Source organism: Melospiza georgiana, chromosome 1, assembly GCF_028018845.1.
Source record: "Melospiza georgiana isolate bMelGeo1 chromosome 1, bMelGeo1.pri, whole genome shotgun sequence".
NCBI lineage: Eukaryota > Metazoa > Chordata > Aves > Passeriformes > Passerellidae > Melospiza > Melospiza georgiana.
The window spans coordinates 22,388,172-22,410,124 of NC_080430.1; the positions used below are offsets into that span (position 1 = coordinate 22,388,172).

Sequence of the window (21,953 nt, forward strand, 5' to 3'; positions counted from 1 at the left end):
CCCCGGCCCTTCCCGGAGCCCGCGTCCCGCCGCCGCCCGGGCGGGGCAAGCGGCGACCTTCCGCCACCCGGGCAGCGGGCGGTGCCGGGCGGTGCCGTCGGGAGGTGAGGGGCCGCCCCCCCCGATCTCCTCCCCTCCCAGTTCCCCCTCCGGCGCGGTGGTACCGGCCCGTGGCCCCGCGGCGGCATTTCCCGGCGCAGCAGGGCGGGGCGGGGCGCGGCGCTGCCTGGGGCTGGCCCGCACCGCGGGGCGGGACGTGGGGCTGTCAGTGCGGGGGCAGGGAGCGCTGAGGGCGCTGGGCTCGGCCAAGGGCTGCGGGCTCCGATCGCCGATCGCCGGCGGCTCCCGGCCAGCAGCTGTCAGATACCCGCGGGAAACAGCGCCCGTGGACGGAACCGCTCCGCTGAGGAGGAGGAGGCTGCGCCCCGGAGCCAGCGGACGTGGAGCCGGCCCTTGGCGCATCCCGAGAAAACGGTGTTGTGTGGCGGCTGTGACCCGCTAAGGTGTCAGGAAAGGTCCCGAGTTGTTCACCGATGAATCGGTTGATACCACGTTATTTCAGAACTACCGACTCGTGATTTACCAAAAGACCGCCAAGCTCATAGACTCAGTTCCTGCATCTGTGTCGTGTATCCCAAACCGCATCCTTGCGTGTTCTCTGTTGGTACCGTTGCTTTTTCTTCAGAATCGGACCACCCGTCCCTGCTCCCAAAGACAGAGAATAAGCTGTATAATTTCTTTTGGGTCTGCAGGTCCAAATTCTGGGGTAGTAGCTGGGGGAATGCCCGTGTCCCACTGGAGCGGGGGAGCCCTGTCGTGTTCAGTCGGGGGCGCTCCGGGTTTGGGGATTTTCTGGAGAGCCTTGATCCAGCAGGCTCCTCCCGGCTGGCGGCGCTGCCCGGTGCAGCCCGGGGATTTCCCCCGCTGTTCACCCAATACCCCGGGGAGCAGCATCAGCCGGAGCGGCCACGGCTTGGTCTGAGCTGGCCTGGCGACTTTGCAAAGCACAGAACTCCCTCCCTCTCCTGTGAGAGCTGTTTAATTCAGACTCAAGACCATGAGAAATCAGTTGCTTAAGTCTGTATGACTGAAACAAATCTCCTAATAGAGCCCTTGCAGAGCAAAGGGCCTGTTGTCAGAAATCTGGAAGCAAAAACATTTTATTTTTCTGTTTATTGACATAATTTCGGAAGAACGTTATAAATTTGAGTACGACCTTAATTAATTAAAGTATGCTAATTTATAGTAAACTTTCCATTTCAAGTGAGTCACCCTTCTCAGCTTCTAAGTCATCCAGTAAACAGGACTGTCAGACATTATCTACGTGGCATATATTTTATTATTTCAGCACTAATTGCACCTTATAACTGCTAATGATTGCCAATGACATGAAAACAAAACTGGTGTTCTGTGTAATTTAATAACCAATAGAGTTTCCAAATGAGACAAATAATTATTTAATACCTTCCTCACACAGAAAGCAGCTGAGAAATGAAGTAGTGACCCTGTACAGTTTCTTAGCTTAAGAAACACCTATCTCACAAGGGTATTTAACTAAGTGTGTTGATATCAAGCTGTGTGGTGGTCAAATAGTTGTTTTGACCAGACTTAATCACGTGCAGTGCAGGTTATGGCAGGCTCTGTGCTGCACTTTGTTAGAGTACATATATTAATGTCTGAACAAAAAGCCCTCCTAATTAAAATAAGACCTAGGAACAGGGATAAAAATATTAAAGGCTGGAAAGATTGAAAATAAGTGGTAAAGAATGTAAGTGATAAGATTTGAAGAGTTATACATTGATAAACAAAATGTCAAATGGTATATATGTATTGCCAATAACTTGATAGGAATGAATTTTTGATTGCTTAAGTGAGAAAAAAACAGATATGATTTATACGTTGGTAGATAAAGACACTAAGCTGTACAGCTGTAGCTGTATAGAAATGTAAGATGTGTTTCATCAGCATAAATATCTGGACATCCTCCATTTTCAATACTTCTACTGAGACTCATGGCACTCAGCAAATCATAGAGTTTAGGCTGGAAAAGATCTCTTAGAACACTGACACCACCTGTTAACCCAGCACTGCCAGGCCCACCACTAATCCATGTACCTCAGTGCACATCTACAGGTCTTTTAATTCCCCTAGGGATGGCAGTTCAGCCACTCTTTGGGCAGCCTGTTCCAAAGCTCAACAATGCTTTCAATAATAACATTTATCCAAATATCCAAAAACCTCCCCTGGCACAACTTGTGTCCATTCCTCTTTTGTTCCCTGCAAGTAGAGACTGACTCCTACCTCACTATGACCTTTTTTCAGGCAGTTGTAGAGAGTCACACTGTCCCCTTTCAGCCTCCTTTTCTCCAGGCTAATCACCCCTGCTCCCTCAGCTGCTCTTCATCAGACTTGTGTTCCAGACCCTTCATCAACTCTGTTGCCCTCCTCTGATCCTGCCCCACCACCCCAGTGTCCTTCTTGTAGTGAGGTGCCCAAATGCACTGCACTCAGTATTAGCATTTACAAGATTATTTATATTCGAACATATATGAGCAAAAGAGCTGGGAGACACTTGTAACCAAGGGATGTATTTGAAATGGATTGTTGGGTAGGCATTTTGTCTGCACTGGTGCATTTGCTTATTCCTTATCTGAGGAAAATGAAAGCTGCAAAGGAAAGCTGTTTGAGGAGATTATTGAGTATGCATCTGCCTTCTGAAGGGCTACTGAGCTGTGGTAACCTTTTAAGTTTCCATAAGTTCACCATATTGCAAACACACCAGTAAGAAATCTGTGTGGAATAAATAATTTCTTATTTTGCAGATCTCAAAGGGTGTGTGATCCCTCTAGTGGGAAAATTGAAGTCAAGCAACACAGGATGCTAGTACTATTGCCTTTTTTTTTTTTTTTGAGATAATTCACTATTTTTATAAGAAAAGGCCTAAGAAAAATAATTTTGTTTAGAAAAGGTAAATTATGTGCATAGTTTTCATTCCATAGCTTTTTCTGGATTCTTTGTTGTAGGATTTTAAGAAAATTCAGAATGGAGCTACAGTAATAGTGTAACTGCCTTGAACTCTGGTCGCAAGTCACATTCATTATGTGTGCCATGCTTCCTCACAGTGAACCAAAGCTAGCATAAACCCATGACAAGTCACAGAGTTTCTATTTGCCTATCTGCTCTATTTCTGTTCCTTCCAAGTCTGGGTACATTTAACATGAGCTCACACATGATGTGGGAATGTGGTCACCCTGAACTGAAAGCCTGGAGCTGGATCCTGCATTCCCATCGGGTGCAGTGGCTGGGAGCTTGGTGCTGGTGTGCTGAGGTGTCACGCTTTCCTGACAACTACAGTAAAGCTAGGGAGGAGAAAGGGAATTAAAGTGTAAAGTTCAATTTTCTTGAGGTGTTTACTTAGCACAGCTGAGGTGATAAAAATTTCAAAATAAGTAAAGAAAGGCCAAGAAATAATCTCCTCACCCTTTAAATTGCAATACTTGACAAGAGGCATAATTTTAAACAGTGGAAAAATACTTATAGTACAGACCCGATGTCTCTAATATAATGCCTGACTTGGTGCCAAAAGAAATGGTGCTTCTGTGTTCTGCTACTTTTTTTTTGTCTTTGATGCCACCCTTTCATTTTTTATTTACTGCATATTACTTATGCTCAGTTCTGCAGCCAAGTATTTTGTACAGGATTTCCTTTAATAACCAAGTTTTGTGCTGGATTCATCCTATAATGTACTTGAAAGTATAGAGGGCAAGGGGAAGGCATTTCTGTCGCTTTATAGATACAGAGAATATGGAGATTTTCTATAGATTTTAGTCAGCCAGTCTCAGCTACCTCAGTTTTTCTGCAACTTTATCTGTCTTTCAGGCTTTTCCCTCCCAGCTGCAACTTCTTTAATAGATGGTTCAGAGGTGACCAACTCCTCTACTCCACAACTTCTTTGTTTCATCTGTGTTCAGAGTGGTGGAAATGTTTCATCACTCCCTGGGCATCAGCAAGAGTATCACTGAAGGCCTAAAACAAGATAACCTTAAATTGCGGATGGTGCAGCTAGTGAGGTTTAGATACTGAGATTTTTTGAAGCTAACACTCAGCTTTTATTTAATGCCGTACAATAACACAATCTACCACATCCTTTTAATTACAAATAGAACAGTTTGTGTGTTCCCCAGGCATGAGTTCTTTACAGAACAAAAGCTGAAGTGTACTTTTTCAGTAATGACATTAATTTCTTAGATCTGGTACGTTGCAGTCAGATGGCTCCCAAGATGGTCTTTAACTAAAGATATAATTACAAAATAAAGATATTTGATGATAACAGTGATACGTGCCTATGGCTTGAAAAAGACATTTACAATGCTGCTTACTTTGCATATCACTTGTCAGCTGATTTTTATTCCTTTACAATCAAAATACCTTATTTCAAAACCTTCAATGCCAAGAGCTTGGATAATTTAAAACAAATTTGTTTGATGACAACCAAAGCAAGTCATGCAAGCTCTTTTAATTACTTTGTTGAATAACATGGGGTCAGTATTCAGGTCTCTGTTTTTACTGGAGAAAAGCCAGGATATGAAAAGGAACTGTGTACAAAGGATTGAAGCACAGAACAAGTTCAGCAATAAGGCATCTGATTCTTTCTGTACAACAGTTTTTGCAATCCTATGTGTCAGCATATATGGTCTCATATAAAGCAGAATATTTATTACACTACTCTACCTTCTGAAAGTCTAGGATTCTGCTGTACCAGCTGGATGGTAAGGAAAGGCTTGTAAAAGTCCCAGGTGCAGATGGAAAGGAATTGCTGTGAAGCCTTATTCTTCTGAAGCAGTGCCGTGGGTATCCAGCTACGAAAGGGATATTCCTGACGATTTGGGCATTGTGCTCTGCAGCACCACCACTGGCGATAGGTGAGAAATGAGCTCATAGCTGGTGAGTTAGCGGGGGTTCAGGGACAGTTACTTCTGGGCACAAAAACAGCATACAGAGCATAGAAATGATGTTTCAGGTGTCTGAATTCTATGATTGTCACCCATCAGGTGCCAGATGTCCATTAGGGCTCCCATTCCTGGCTCTAAAATCTGTTGAGAATCTAGGTGGATATTGTTTATTCTCTCCATAGTCTAGTGCTTGAACTGACTTGACCCCAGTGCAGTGCTACCAGAATTCATTTCCATTTGCTGATCTGTAACTTCCAGATGTAATGAGACTGGCCAAATTGCTGGGGAAATGTCTTGGGCTGGTTTGCATAGGACTCATGTAGTAGAAGGGACATGGAAATAAACAGCTCCAGGGAAATTAAGTTTTCAAACTTACTTGTTTTTAAGTGCCCCACTACCAACTATGACACAATGGAGTTTTTAGGATTTGGGGGAATCCCGAGTTTCAGCATACTGGAAGTGAAAGGTGTGTCACACTCTGTGGAGAAAAGTCTCTTTCCTAATCATGATGTCTCCTCTCGGTGCTTGTTTTGGTTAATGCTGTTGTAGCATGGAGTGTGTGTTGAAAATGCCTCAAATATTGCAACACATATCCTCAAGTGGCCAACATGAGATGTATTTTCAATTCCTGTCAGTCATACTTGAGTACACTCTGAAAGCAATACCAGTGAACACAAGATTTCATCCTCCACCTCTGGCTTTTGTAAATATTTTTTCCTCATCTCTATAGTCTGTGGCTGTTTTCTTTGTTCCTTGTATTAGCTTCTTTGCTCCTTTTGTTCAATTTCTTGAAACCTATTATCTCAGTTGGTAGAGCATGGTGCTAATAATGCCAGGGTCATGAATTCAATTCCTGTACAGGCCATTCATTTAAGAGTTGGAATTGATGGTCCTCGTGGGTCCCTCCCTTTCAACTCAGAATGTTCTGTGATCTGTGAGGTTTATGACTTGCTAAAAAGCAATAAGCCTATTGCTGTCCCAAAAAGAGCCCACTAGATGTCACACTGCTACTTCTGATTCAGGCACATTCGCTCTTCCTTGTTGGCTGTCTAACCTACACCTGTTTTTTACAATATCCAAATAGAAGTTCTACCAAAGACAGAAACACCTAGACGTAGACAGGCCTCTGGTACCAGCTGTGGAAGCAGCCCCTTGGGTCCCAGCCCTCATCTCTAGTAGGAGCCATAGTATTCCCAAGCCTAAAGAAATTATTTGTGCCAAAAGTCTCTTTTTAAATGCCTAACAGTGGTTCAGGAGTTTATATGTAGGTTTTTCTGTTGGAAAAAAATTTAACACATATTCATACATATATCTTTGGGAATCCATCCTGAAGATTATGGGTAATACTTAAATGCTTGAGTATGACAGTTCTAAATAACTAGATTGGTTGAGAAGTGTAATTTCTAAAATTAGCCACAAATCTGCCACTGAAAATATTCCACTTTGCCATATTTTCTTTGAAGTGTATCACAGAGAACATTTCTTCTCTCTTTGTTGAGCATAGCAATCTTGTCCACCTAAAAAGAGTGAGCATGATGCACAAATGAGGTCATAATTTGTGAAGTCAAGTCAGAAATCATTAGCCAGTTATGCATAATAATGTATCAAAACATAATAACATTTGATTTAGAACATGGTACCATGGCTGTTAGGAGAGCTGATGATGTAGTTTATTCATACTTCATGTTTGCAGGATGTCTGGTACAGGTTTTTTGTTGTTGTTGTCATATGGATGCTTCTTTCTTGCTCAGTCCTTTTGCAGCTGGATTCTTTCATACATTGTTAATATGTACATTAGAGCTGATTATTCCTTATTCTTTCAGTGAAATGATTAGAATTTTCATGAAGAAAAGATTCTACATCACCTCTAAGTAAGAACATCCACACATGTTTATAAAATCGTGCACAGGACTTATGGAAAAACAAGGGGGTAAACAGGCCAGGCAGTCCTTCAGTTGTTGTATTCTGTACTCCAAAATGTTTAGGGCTTTCCAGTTCACACTTATTTTTATATAATTGACCTGTTCCTGAAATCTTTGCAGATGCTAATAATCTCTTGGTGGTTTCCATTTGTGTTGTGCATACTTAACCTGTTACAGCCAGGAATGAATTGGCCTTGAACTGTCTAAGAGCACTCCACAAGTTAACAGAAAAGCTTTCTGATTTCATTTGAAATTTATTTAAACAAAAGTTAGAACAGTTGGTTGGCGGCAGTAAACATGAAAACAAGGCTCTGACTTTTGGAGTTGCTCTCAAGAGTGGCAACCCAGTCAGTTTAAGCACAGTTATCTCCATACTCTTCTGGATTAGGGCTTCTATATAACTCTGAGGATGTTCCATCTTCTTCCCTTTCTGTTCTTATCCACAGGTTTTGTGTCTTTGTTCATTTGTGAGATGGTTTTCATCACCTTTTGTACTGGCTAATATCTAATAATGTCTTTCCAATAGTTTAGCTTAAGCACAATACCTCCACATCTAACACTTCAAAGCATTTGCAGACTTCCATACATGTATTTCAAATATGCACTTTAAAAAATTGGTCAGAACTACTGTTCTCATCATGTTTTGGCATGGAGGCTAACAAAACATTGAAGACTTGGAAAAAAGCCCTAAAAGACATGGTCTGAAAAAGCCACAGATATGCTCAGGGCAGAAGCACAGTTGTTTTGACTTGTAAAATGGTTTTATGATAGCTCATGACAGCCATTATCTTGGACTTAAGGGGCCCCAGTTATTCACTGGTAGTGGGCACACTGAATTATACTTGCAGAGTCCTGTTTTGCACAGGAATCAGACTTGTGAAGGTCTCTGCTGAAAACCTAGCTGGGATCAGAGGTCACAGGTATCTATCTTCATGCTTGTTGAAGTGGCCAGGCTTGTTTTATCTGAGCAGTAAATAAGTCTGCTTGCTCTGGAGGTTTGTGAGTGCAAGAAGAGAAGGGTGGAAAATAAGTATGGATTAAGTGCTTTATTTTGTTTCCCTCATGGACTCTGTTAATAAAACCAGTCAGAAAAAATTATCTGCAAATATTGCCCTTTCCTCTCTGGAACATAATGTGAAGGCATGTTAAGGGGTGTTATTATCCTGGCTGAAAGAGCTGGTTTTAAAAGTTGTCTTCACTGTAGATATACATTAGGTATAAGTATTTTTTACCAAAGAGAGGTGCTTGATTTTCTTCTGCTGCAGTAGTTAGAGCTGAGGGTGTCAGGAGTGGTCAGATGCTTCTACTTCTGTCTGCCTTTGAGCAGTACCTCTTTACCTCCTTGTGGGCAAGGCTGGTGGTTTTTTTTCCTGTGAGTCTTTCCATGTATTTAGTTTGTAAAATCTTTAGGTAGTACCTGTATAATTTAACTAGCTACAGCATGAATATTCAGCAGAAGTAATCTTATTTAAGCCTTTGTTAAGTCCAAGGTTGGGATTTATGGCACATTCCCAGAGTACATTAGCACTGCACCTAGTTCTAGCACTGTCATCCTTTCTTAGCTTGCTCCTTCTGTTGTGTAGCAGATTGAATAGAATGAGTCTGTTTTATTACTACGTGTTTTCTAAAAACTTTACAACCCTATTTAGGAAGTTGTTGCTATTGTATATTCTGCTAAATTTATTTTTACTGTTTTTCCTGGCCCATCTCTGACAAAACAATGGTTGGGCAGATCACTGAAATTTCTCTCCAGATAGCTAAGGGGAAATTCCATGGCTCTTTATTTACACATACTCTGTGCTTGTGCTAGAGTGACCTACTTAAGAAAGTCTTCACTTACTTTTATCTCTCATAACTGTGTGGAGAAAGAAAGAGAAGATGAAAAATGATTGGTTTTTCAATTGTTTGTTCTCAGAAAATCTCAGAAAAATAAACAAAAGGCATGCAGCTGCTGGCATTCACACACTCCTTCCCTTGATGAGAAGAATAATCAAGGATTTTGCAATACAGTATATATAACCTTCTGTCTTACATAGGCAGTTAACATTTAATCTAATGTTTTTGTCCCTATGCTAAACTCAGTGATTTAAGCTTGACTAAAGCACCCATGCTTGACATGGTGTTTGCAAGAATGAATCCACCCATACTAAAAAATAGTCACCTGACCAATAAGGATTTTTTTTCCCACTGGTTTTGTCTCCAAGGCAAAACATCCAGAAGGTTTTTAATCTCATTTTAATCTCATTTTAACGCTAAGCTTTTTTGTTGTCTCCTTCTCATGTTGGGATAATGATATTTGATATTGGTGTTTTGTCTCTCAAATGGTTCTAATACTTCTCCTAACCCAAGCATTTACAGCTTATTAGTCTTTATGTTCTTTTCTTCAGAAAGAGAAGTTGTAATTGAGCCATATATTTCCTTATGTGTGTTCTTTGAAAATAAGTGCAACAACGCCAGATGTCAAAAACAAAACTTGGAAAGAAATGAACAAGTTTCTTCAGTCTCAGCCTCTGGGTAGAGTGATTTAAGTAGAATTTCACCTTTAAACCTAGCCAAAACAGCCTAAGTACACTTGTGGTTTTATCTAAAGCTTATGTGATACTCTCTGTAAGCTTCTCTCACACCTGGTGCTCTGTTAAGCAATCCCAGAGCTGCATATATTTGTATAGATTCAGTTTTTTTCTGCTGTCTCATGGAAGAGTCAAACTGCTTTTTCTCACCTTTCCAGTTACTGGATTATGACTTTTCATCAGTAGAATAGTTACCTGGGTACTTTTTATTGCATTCAACTCTTTTTTTTTTTTTTTTAATGAATGCATTAAATTACTGTAATCTGTGGATGTAAGAAATTTTTCCACATTCTTACAACAACATCCTTACTCCAACATTTTTGGTGTTAATGGAGATTGTTCCAGAGACTTCATTGTCCCTTTCACAGTGTGACACAGTATGCAGCCACTGCTCTCTGCAGCAGTGGAGTTCTCTTCTCTGTGCATCTGAAAATCACCAAACCATGACAGATTTTTCTCCTGCCCTCTTTTTCCTACCCCCGTAGCATTTTTGAACAAGGTTCATAATCCTTTCGAGTAGGCCCTCTGTGAATGGTTTTCAGCTGGTGCTTTCCAGGCTACATCTCCTTGGGCTGGAAGTGTGACAAGTCTTTGTTCCTCTACAATCACCTTCTAGAGAGCTGGGATCAATGGGGTTGTGGCTGAAAATGTGCCATCCATGGAATCACTTCCATCTGTTTCTGTCCTCATTGTGGATTTCCAGGGTGCTATTGCTTCAGCAGTGATTTTATGTCTGTGAGACTTGTTATGTGTAATGGTGGGTCTGCAACTAATTGCTGAGACCCTCCCTAGGAACCTGCTTGTGTGGTAGTTGTTCTACGTGTGAATTTAACAGAGTAGGCTACAAAAACTGTAAACCTGCAGGTAATATCCTTGCTGTTTTCACACTATTATTAACAAATATTTATTAGGATCTGAGAATTTTTTTTTGGTGAAATTAAGTTTGAGATTACCCACATCCATGGTTAATTTTTTTTTCTTTACTAGGTTAAAAAAAATTGGAAATTCATTAAATCTTTCACTTTCATCACCATGAAGTTTCAGTGTGTGTTTGAATTTCCACATATACAGTAGGAGCACTAGAATTTATATTTCTTCATATATATATATATATATATATATATGTATAAATCACACTTTTCTTCTTACATCTGGGCTTCTTCTCTGGAGTAATATATGTGGTCTATATATAGCCACCATTCTGGACACTTCAGATAAATCTTGGAAATCATAAATTATGTGTGCTGAATAGTACAGTTAAAAAAAATCCAGGCTATGTATTGAAGTGAGGGTAATCAGCTGTCAAAATAATTTGCCAGAAGTTGTGGTGAGCTCTCTAACGTTTAAATCAAGTTCAGCAGTTCCTTCAGAATATCTTTAATGGAGCCTGTTTTAATGGATTACCTGCCAGCAATAACAAATGGTAGCTAGGATAAAACTGCATGTTGTCAGGAAGCTTAAACTTTACAGCGATCTGTATTACTGTTGGAAAATTTGTAGCGGGTCTGTGAACCAAAAAATATGACAACTCCTGATAATTCAGAAAGGAATTAATTTAGGCAGTGTCTACAGCATGTGTTCTGCAGGAAGAGAGAATAGCTAATCACAAGGTTGCCTTCTGGCTTTCTAATCTGTAAAGCTCCTCGTAATTAGGGAACTATCCTTAGCTTCAGGAAATCCAATTCCTCTCCTTGCCTCTGAGTTCCTGCATGATGTTGTATGAGTCACTGGCACAGGGATCATTAAAGAAACTTGGGATGTGTCTGTGAAGACAGCAAGTGTGAATCTAAGTGTCAGCTTCTTTGTAAAAGACAGGGAAGACAGCTTTGCCAGGAAACATGGGTGTTTGAAGAAGAGATGCTAGAAGTTATTCAGTAGTATTCAGTGATACTTGGGTATTTGGTATTGTTCCAAGTTAGGCCCTTTATCCTCCCCAGACTTCTGTAACTGGACAGAAGGCATCCCTCAGGCAAGATTGGGTATCTTAAGTTCTTGGGTTTATTTATCTCAACAACACTCAGCAGGCTTGCCAGTAAGAACAGACTGGAGTTTCTGAAGTGTGACTTGAGGTTTAACCTTTAGACCAATCCAATTAAAGATGGGATTTGGTTTCCAGTTTTTACTTACGGGATTGGAAAACAGAAGCTACTAGAAAAACAAACTATAATCCTGTATGAATTTAACATAATTCCCTGCAGTTACTTCTGCACCCATTGCCTCTGATTGCCTGGGCTGGTTCTAAATGACAGCAACACTGCATCTGTCCTGTTGGACTGCTCCCAGAGCTCTGCTTCATCACTAGACAGGTGGGGAGGGGAAAGGACTGCCCTTCCAGTCACCTCTTCAGGTCCTCCTCACCCTGCCCACCTCTCTAGTCTTCTTCACCAAGTACTGTAGGAATTCTTTCAGTTCCAGTTTTCATGCTGTGTGAATGATTTATTCTTTCTTCAGTGAGATTCTGTGTTTGATTTTGCTTCTTTAACTATAAAATGAAGACAGTGGTGTCTTGCATTGAAACAGAGCAGTGTGTTAAGCAATCTGCCCTCAGCCTGTACTGTTGGGCTATGGCATCTTTTCTGGTTTTTTACCCCAAGGAAAGAGTTATTCCAACTACATTTAATAATAAGACATGCAAGCCCTGTGCTTGATGCACAGCTGGATTTGCTACTTCTGCTGCTCAGCCATGAGCGGTATGGTGTGGCAGCTATCTTTTGAATGGTTGTTGTAAAGTATGAGAAAAGGTGCACATTTGTACCTGTTTGGACTGGGGAAGAAGGCTATGGTGGGATTCTAAAGCATAGTTTGAACTCCAGGGCAGCCAAGATCAAATTCTTCATTTAATTGTTTACAAAGTACTGAAGTAATTGGCAATTTGATTTATAATTGCAATCAAAAATGTGTGATGTTTTCTGCCATGGAGCCAGTAGGAAAGAAGAAAACCAGCCTTTTCTTCCTCCTTCTTTCCTTCTCTCTCTCTCATTCATTCTAATAGCTTTTTAATTTTTTCCATATACTTTTCTCCAGTATTTCCAGTTTCCTTAAAAATACCTCCCCCCCTTTGATGCCAACACTCTGTCATAGATAATATGCCCTAAACATGTTTTTTTGGGGATATTCTGTTTTGGTCTAGTTGTGTTCAACCACTTGTGTCCTGTAATGGTTATAACTTACATTATTTTCAATTTTCATGTATATATTTTCTGAAGGCTCTAAAAGAGAGGTTTATTAAGACAACATTTTCCCATCTTCCATAAAACTGGAGCAAAAATTTAATGGATAGCTAGGAAACCAGAAAAGGCCTCTGCACTTTTACTACGACTGTTGCTGCTATCTTGAGTCTACTGACTGCAGTTAAGCTATTCCTAGTTTAAGTCTGAGCACGTGTGAAGAGAAGCACAGTGAAGGGATTGAATCTCAAATAATAAGCAAATCTGGATGTGGAAGCAAAAAAGAGACAGGAATAGAGGATGTTTATGAAGACATGAGCAAAATTTATCACTTCTGGCTTGCAGCATTTGGAGATAAGCTAGCTACGTTAGCTAAGTTTCATGCAGTTCTCTGAGGTCTGTGCATGTGCTGTAAAAATTCTGTAGTGTATTTTTCTTGTAGCACAGAGGTAGCTTATAAGAAAGGAGAATGTAGGGGTCTAGTCTTGTCAGAGCTAGTATTTATGTCAGTTCTGGGTACCCAGAGTCAAGAATGTTAAGGCAATGTGCAAGAATAGGAGATGTGTAGTTTTCCATGGGGATAGATAAAAATTATATCTTGAGGAATGTCAGCTTCCTCAAGGGAGAAAATCACTCATGTTACTCAGGAATTAGTGATACAAACGGAGATCCACAACAAAAATCTGTATAATGCAGATGGAAAAATAGTCTCTGTAGGAGACAAAAGCTTCCAAATTGTGTAGGAGAGAGACCATATTTAGGCTATTATTGGTACACTGAATGCTTATTAAATATGCTAATCATAATAAGGACGAACAGGCAAATTGGGCTACATAGCCACTGTGAGTGTTCACAATATTCACTAGCTCTTGATTTGGGTCAGTGAATCCAACATGCTCAACAGCATTTGAAACAAAAGATGCCCTTGCAAAATCTTGTGTCTGGTAGGAGTTAAGAGTGAAGCTGCAGAAGCCTGACATACAGGAATAAAGGGGCTCTTTTAGAGTGGGTCACAAACTATCATGTCTTGGAGTGAAAGGTGACTTTTAGATAAAGAAGCCTGACAGAAGGCTGTGCTGCAGAGCAAAAATAAGTTGAAGATCTCAGGACTTCAGTGCACAGTGTGGTTGAACTGAAGGGAATTTCTCAGATCTCCATGGTTCAGGATCCAGCAGTATCTGTGGTATCAGCTGCATCCCCTGGGGCCAGTGTGTGTCTGAAATCCCATTCTTAAGTTTCAAGGAAATCTAATTAATTAAAATACTTTCCTTTCACTAATAAGTATATTTTTTAGTTAAAATAGATATTCCCCAGGTATAAAAAAAAGGCAAAGAGTTAAATTTAACTTATCATGAAGGTTGTGGAAGTCTACCCACACAAAGCTGTCCATCCCAATATGCTCTAGTGCATCAGAATAAAACTTTCATATATAATGAATCCCAAACCTAGTTGTTACTGTGACAATATCCATGTGAATATTTATTTTAAATGCTGCAATTTGTATTTTCTAAGTGTTGACTCTGATTTAGGAGTAGATCTAAGAATGAATGCTTTATTACTGCAGGAGTTCTTTGAATAGCATTATGTACATATACACATAAAAGCTTTTCTTGCTTTCTGGGAACCATGTGGAAAACACCCTCTCCAAAATTCCATTCATGATCCTTCTGATCTTTTTCACGAGGCTTTGTCAGTACATAAAAGGAGAAAAAAAATAGAATCAGCCATGAGTAATGCATTACAAGCTTCCAACAAGTTTCCGGGCACTGGCTACTGTTTTCAAAATACTACCACTGGATACTTTCACTACCAGTATGATTACTCAATTTGTTTTCTCTACTATGTTCAGGAAGTAAATTTGTAAATTTGTAAATGAAATCCTCCTCAGCTGCCCAAGAACAAGAGGATATGAAGAGGACATGAAATCCCTCACTCAGATGTGAGTGATGGAGATCTGACCTGTTACCTGCTGGAGTCAACAAAGCACCTGCTGCCTGGTTCAGATGCAAAGGCTCTGGATCTGCTCCTGAGAGCTTCTCTACACCCCCCTTGCAAGCAAACAGCATTTATTGCCTCCTTGGTTTGTATACAGCCAATATTGGCACTTGATCCTTGGAGTAAACAGCAAATTCCAGATCGTACCCAGCTGCTTTGCATTTCCAGTACATCTTGCTCTGTTTTCCTTTGACAAAACAATGTGAAATCCATCCCCAAAGAAGTTCCTTTGTCTTGCCTGCAGAAGGACAGCCCTGTGGGTGTTTGAGACTATGGATTAGCTGTGAGTGAGTGTACAAAGCACCATTCAGTCTGGCCATGGTAACTTTGTGTTAGTTCCTGATGAGGGTAAAGGAGACTTGGTTTGGCCTCTTTTAACACAAGGCCCTCAGAAAACACAAAGGAGCCTGTTTGCTTGGAGGAAAAGATGCAGAGCACTTGCACTGTTTGTATTTCATGAAGCACAGCTTTTAAATGGGACTTGCCATGGCTGCTGGAGTTTAAACTCCAACCCACAGGATCAGCTGTGAGAGAGGAAGGGCAGCTTTTAAATCTGTACTGGGAGAGAGGCAGAAACCCCAAGAATAAATCCTTTATAAAGTAATATCAAAACCCAGTATGTGTCAGTGCTTTGGAACTGTTGCTACTGGTAATAACATATATCTAGAGTACCTGTCACTGAGACTAGAATCTACCACCAAAATGGCAAATCTAGAGGATATTCACTCAGAATGCTGCTACTTATTTTCTGCTCTTGTCTGTCCCTTTGTACTCAGGAAAACACAATCTCTCTCTTTGTTGTTCTGTCTTGTTTTCCTCTTCTCTTTCTACTGCTTCCATCTCTCCTCCAGGGAGATGTAAGGAGATGTTACAGGCATCCTCACAACAGTGCTGTCACTTGGGCCTGTTGAGCCTATACCTGATCCCTTCTGCAAGAAATGATTCTGTGGAAAATCATTGAAGGAAGCTTGAAGTGTAGTACTACTCCATCATGGCACAGGTTAAGAAAAACTTCTGTAAAGACTTCCATCAACATATGGGTATCAGTTTAGGACAAGTATAACATATGCACCAGTGCTGGTTAGTAAGAGTACTTGGTGCCAGAATTCTTTCTAAGAAATCTGGCTCGATCAATTGCTGATAGCCCAGATTACTTAACCATTCTTTTGGGCATAAAGAACAGATTCTGGGACAGGGATGACAACGAAGAGAGGGTGTATTGCCCAGAATTAAAAAAGACTCCATTTTTGAGAAATGTGTTCAGAACTGTTGTTCAGATAGTTGTTTCTTTAGTTTTGCATTCTTTTTTTTTTTTAATTTTGTTTTTTAAAGCTGCTTGATGATGCTTGTTTGAAAGCACAGCTAGCTATACTAGGTAGCATGTTTATACTTTTATGTATGTGAGTGTTCTTTGTATGGACAGAGAGAACAGCAGAGAGGTAAAAAAAATAGTAAGCAATTTTCTTCCTATAAAACCAGCACATTTTTTTTTTCTTTTCTGTATTCTCCAATCCAAAGGAGACTGTTGGATCTTCTGTTTGCAATTTAACAGGAAGTCACCATCCCAGCTGGAACCTGTTTTCCCCAACATCCTCAGCCTACTTGGATGACTAAGCAAAGATCTGCTTATGTGAGCATCCAAAAAGCAAACAAAGATGGGGGAAGACAAGTCCAGGCAGCTGGCTGAAGGCAGGATCCCATTTTATTATTTGTTCCAAGGCTTCCCAACACCTTTGTGCAACTGAGCATACCAGCAGTTGCATCTTAGCAGAACAGGTTCCCAAAATAATAACAGAGCTCAATGGTGTAAAAAAAAATCTTTATTGTCTTTAAAACATGTGTATTTTCATAGAATTTCTGTAATATCACATCCAGCAATTTATTTTTTGAAAAATCAACATTATAATCTTCATGAGATATGACTATGACATATAACCCCTCAAATAAAAGGATTTTCCTTCAGTTTCTTTTCTTGCAACTCACTGCTTATACAAAAAAAATCACAAATAATTTTTTTGCCTATACTTGAAAAGCTGAGGCTTGTAAGCACTTCTCACATCTCTGCCATTTTGATCTCTACTCCTTCCCCTTGCCCCTGAATTTCTGGTAGAGCAGTACAAGCAAAGATTCAGCAGTCCTTGACCCACACACTTTGAACATCAGTGTTCCTGTACACAAACCAAACAAATCTTACTCAACCATCTCCAAGGCATCAACATAGCTCTCATCTTGGATCAGATATTAATGGAGGACAAACAATGCTAGGAGGCAAAGCTCTGTTCCTTAGCTAGCATCCATCATGCCCCTGTTCTGTTGGTGCTGGTGGCTTCTGGGGTTAGAAACAGGGAAATGAGTGGAAACTCATGCAGGTGTGCATATGGGTCTCTGTGGAAATGTGTAGGTGCACGTAGAGCTGAGTCCTGATGGGCAGGATAAGAAAGAGGAGCAAAGACTGTCTAACACCAAAGGTTTCTGTGGTTCTGCTCAGCTCTGGAGGAGTTCAGGACAACAGAAGAAAGACATGGAACAACACCTACTTCTCACATACCCTTCTTAGGATGGAGGGTAAATAGGCAAGGGGAAATAAACAAAGTGAAAAAGGGTCTGCACCTGTGTGAAAGCACGCCTGGGGTGCAGAAACTCAGTGGCCTCATTTGTATTTAAAGCTTGTCATTGGGGTGGCTTTGTTTTATAGAGCCTGGCCAAGTTTTCACTTTTTCTCTCCCTTCACAGATAGAGTAGGCTTAAGACTTCATCTGGATATGCCCTCATAATATTTTTTTAATAATACAGTGTAGTCTAATTATACAGCAGACTTGTTGATAATGTAATTTGACTGTTTTGAGTATTTGGGATTTCTCTCCCAGCCCTGCCGAATTTGTGTGAGACGTTTATCTATACAAGGAAATATCAGCACAAATTTGACAACCAGTACAGCACATGGAACAATGAGGGAGAGGATATAGATGTTTGGAAGATACCACTTGTATGCTGATGGGCTCAGGAACCATTTTCCACCATAAACCAGCGTGTGTGCTGTGCACAAAATCAGTGCCAGATATCCCAGTTTGGACTAAAGGAGAAGGAAGGAAAAAAAGAAGGAAAGAAATGGAGGTTAAAACAGTAAATTAAACAAGAACAAATGCAAATTCAAGGACACAGTAAGATTTGTGGCATATGCCAACTTGGGGACTGGTGAAATGAAACTGTTTTATATAACATAAAAGCTCTTATTATTTAAAAAATAAATTAAAATGGATATAGATTAAATAGTTTGTTTTTTTCTCTGTCAGTAGCCCTTATAATTTTTCCTAGCTCACACATACTGCCTAGTGGCTGTCAAATTTGTGAAAAAGCAGAGAAAACGCTGACATTCAGTGGGGAGATTAAAGATTTTTTTTATGCTGTAGTGCTAATCCATCCAGAAGTATCATACTGTGCAAGTTTTTTGCCTTGATAAAACATTAATTGATAGTAATTTCCCCTTCTCTTGCCTCCCCTCCCCTCCAGCCCAGCTCCTGCAGAGGCACGGCAGCTTGCACCAAACTTCCTCCAAATGGAGAGCTGAGATTATAGTGTTACCAAGGGCAGCCTGTTTACAATCACAGCAGTTTTTGCAGTCTGCAGAAATTGCAGATTCTCTTTAGATGCTTGGCATTGAGAAGATTTGAGTTATAAAGTAATTTTCTGTTCCATTTTAAGTGAATTATCTTGTGAACCAAAAAAATTAACCCAATAAAATGGCTAAATTATTTTGTGACTTGGTACAATTGTGGAATTTGATGTAAAAGTCAGCTTTCTGTTTTTCATTTAGGAGCTCACATCTTCCCAGCTTTCTCTTGTTAATGCAGTAATCCCTGTTGTACCATAAGCAGCCATCAGAGCAGTTGTGAGTTTTTACAGCAGTATGGCCATGTAGATGTTTTTTTCACTGTGGGATGGTGGATAATGCACATTTGGAGATAATAATGGAGGAAAGCCATAAATCTCTAGTAAACCTGCCCATGGCCACTGTTGATAAGGAAAGGAGGTGTTTTTAAACAAGGTTTTTTAGAGATGGTCTTCTTACCTGAACAAATCGAAATTCTCGCCAGTTGACATTGTTGCTGACTGAAGGCAAGGAAGTTATTCCCAGAAGAACAAATAAAAAAAATCCTAAAATTCCCAAAGCCAAATAAGAGTCACTAAGCCAGGCATTAGTGTGGTTGAGTGGTTCTGTTTTATTGTTCAGTGCCTGAAGAAAAGAAGACCAGGTGTATTTTAGTGACAGCAGTTTTAGAACCAATTAGGAGAAAAAGTTTCCTTACAGTTAAGTAGGAGATAAATGTTATACATTAACTCTCTGATCATCAGAGATTTACTTTGATGCCTGTTCAAAAAGCAGAAGAATTATATTACATATAGGTTCCATGTAACTATATTTAAGGTGCACATTTTACTGTTCTGTAGACCTGGTAAAGAGAGATATGTGATCCTTTGTTTAATAAGATCAGAAAGTCATAATATATTTCTGAAGATATATGAAGAAATAATGTTTACATTTTCCTTGATTATTTTATTAATATGTCAACTATCTAGGAGGAAGACTGAGGCCAGAAATGCCCTAACTCAACATAATATCAACAAAATATAGATATATCAATGTCTGAAAGAAACAAAAGCTAGGAATATGACTCTATTTTAAAGAACTCTGGACTGTCCACATGGATTTCTGAAACTCCAGGTAGATGGTAGTATTTTAACAGAGCCAGAAGAAGGGAAGGCTTAGAGCAGGGAACAAAACTTACCTGGGAGATGATTCCTTTGCCGGTTCTCCAGCTTGCGAAGGCGCGCAATGGAGTAACAAGGGTGAACACAGCATGCAGGGAAGCAAATGCCAAGGCTATCAGTCCAAGCTGTTTCCTGCACAGCATCCATTTGTCCAGCCAGTCTGGGAAACGGCGGTACTTGGTCCCTCTGTACAACTGAATAATTGCCGCAAATATGCCAGGCAGATACACCAAGGCGAGAAGGATGAGTGCCATTACAGGGCAGACCCGATTTGGAATGGTAATTGCAATAAAAAATGAAAAGTCTTTTTTTTCATAAATATAAGTGTAAATTATATCAAGAACCACACAGTATAAGAAGAAGAATGCAGTTAGGCCAAGGGACAAAAAGATGGGAAACTTCCACATTGGAAAGAGTTGCAGAGGGTAATTTTCTATTTCCTGAGCAGCCAAGAGGGATCCCTTATCTAATGGAGTGAGACCCAGTGCACGAACAATATTCATGACCATTTGTTTAGCTTCCGCATCATCTCCACAGACAAACACCTGCAGACAAAAACAAACAGAAGTTTATTTTTTTTACAGATTTTTGTGACTTTCTCGACTGCCATCCTGCCTATGTATGGACAGTAAGCACAAGCTTCTTTGGCTGCTTCTTTGTTTACTTGGCTTACTGCTGACCCAAATTAACATAGGCAAAAATGTACCCTATTGGTACTTTTGTCAAAAAAGTAAATGATTATGATTCTTTACTTTAGGGAAGAAGATTGCTTCAAGTGGAAAAATTTTATATCTGCAAAGAACAATGTATAATGGGCATAGTATATGTCTTTGAGTAGAAAACTTGACATACTTTTCTGAAGATCTGCAAGTAGTTTGTAAGCACAAGATTTCATAGGACTAAATTGAAGCAAAATTTTCAATAGCAGGAAGTAAGAGCAAAATTTTCAGTTGCTGCTATAGTGGTTCATAAATACTCCAGGGAAGTGAGGACAGAGATCTTTAAAACACAATTTGCCTGTCACGGAAGTAAATATTAGTTCTTTCCAGATGTAGTAAAATAGTGAAGAAAACATCTTTTCTGTGAGTGTGTAAGACAATATAGTCCTTTTGGAACTGGGAGAAAGGGGGCAATTTCTGCTTTTTTTGAGATGATGAGGGTTTATAGAACCTTGGCTTGGAAGCCCCTGGGTCTCTAGCCAAAACCATTTATCTGGCAGCAGAGAGCCAAATTTGCAATGCTTTGAGTAGCTGGATGATTTCATGTGCTGTACAAGAGCGCTGTTCTTTGAAGTGACTGAAAACAGGGCCATAATAAATGATTTGTCTGCTTCCTATGGCCAGCTCTGGTCCTGCTGGCCTGTGGTTGAGGAGGTGGTTAAAACAATTTGCACACACTGATGTTGTGTTAAACTTAGGTGGCGATGATTTAAAAAGCTTTAGTAATTTATTTACCTTTCAGCATACTTCTTTTGCCAATACTCATTGCCCTATCACATCCCTTGCCTCCCTTGTTTTGCTTTCTTCATTTTATTTTTTCTGTGAAAATTCCTCCAATCTCATTTCTGTTTAACTTTAGAACTCTGATGACCACTTGATGCAACACCTGATTTGTTGTATCAAATCTCCTTTGTAGTTCTCCTATCTTTCTTCTTTTACTTTTCTGGTGTCTCTAAACACCTTTCTGAATTCAGAGGCCAGGTATTTATACTCAATGTCATACCATATGAAAAATCCAAAGTAAATTTAGCTCACATTTAGTTTGAAATGAGAGATTATAGTGAAAACACCATCTCAGCTCTGCCTAATTCCGCTGTCTCGGGTGTGTTTTGTGCAGCTGAGAAGAAGCCATGTGATGTGTAACTCTGTGGCAGAGGAAATTCCCATTACTCAGCCTTACCTGCCGGCTTGCATCCAGCGCGCCTGACTGCAGGGCCCAGGCTGACACGGTGTTGAAGGCTTTCACAACCTTACTGCCGGGCAGCAGCTGCGCCAGGTGCTCCGCGTTCGACTCCGGGTACTGGTTTAATTTCAAGTTGTTGCTTATGTCCACCAAGACTTTTCCACGGAGAACCTCTGCTAGTGGTGTAAGAAAGTTGTAGTGCTGCCTCTGGATTGCTATAATGATGATGGCAGCTTTCTGTGCCGCCTCTGCGTGGCCCAACACCTCTGCATCCTTGGGAATCAGGTTGGATATCTGGGTGCTTCGGCTTCCGTACACCACTGGGTAGCCAGACTGAATCATCTTATGCCCCAGGGCTCGTCCAAAATCTCCAGTTCCAAATATGCACACTGTCTCTCTTTTGTTAGAAGTGTTAGGAGCCAAAGCCATCGTGTTGGAAGAATTTTTATTCATCTGTTAAAAAAAAAAGGAACAAACTAAGCAAAACATCAGTCTCTTGGAAATAAAAGGTTTGTATTCACTCTGGGTGTACAAAACAGACACCTTAGCCTCTTCTTGTCCTTTAATATGAATCCTGCACACTCTTCTGAATACATAGTCTCAGAAGATTTATGTACCGTTTTAAAAAAACCATTCTGAATATTCAGTCCTCCATGTCTTACAGCACTCTCTTTT

The 21,953-nt window shown here is 40.3% G+C and overlaps 1 protein-coding gene across 1 annotated transcript; it reads right to left on the reverse strand.

Annotated features, from left to right (window-relative positions):
• Window positions 1-17,409: 17,409 nt before the first annotated feature.
• On the reverse strand, window positions 17,410-21,731 carry STEAP4 (STEAP4 metalloreductase). The gene is made up of 4 exons (XM_058034710.1): window positions 21,276-21,731; window positions 19,394-19,921; window positions 18,676-18,840; window positions 17,410-17,679 (listed from the first exon to the last, which is right to left on the reverse strand). The coding sequence occupies exons 1-4, from the start codon at window positions 21,729-21,731 to the stop codon at window positions 17,410-17,412; spliced, it is 1,419 nt and encodes a 472-aa protein (XP_057890693.1).
• Between the last annotated feature and the right edge of the window lie 222 nt (window positions 21,732-21,953).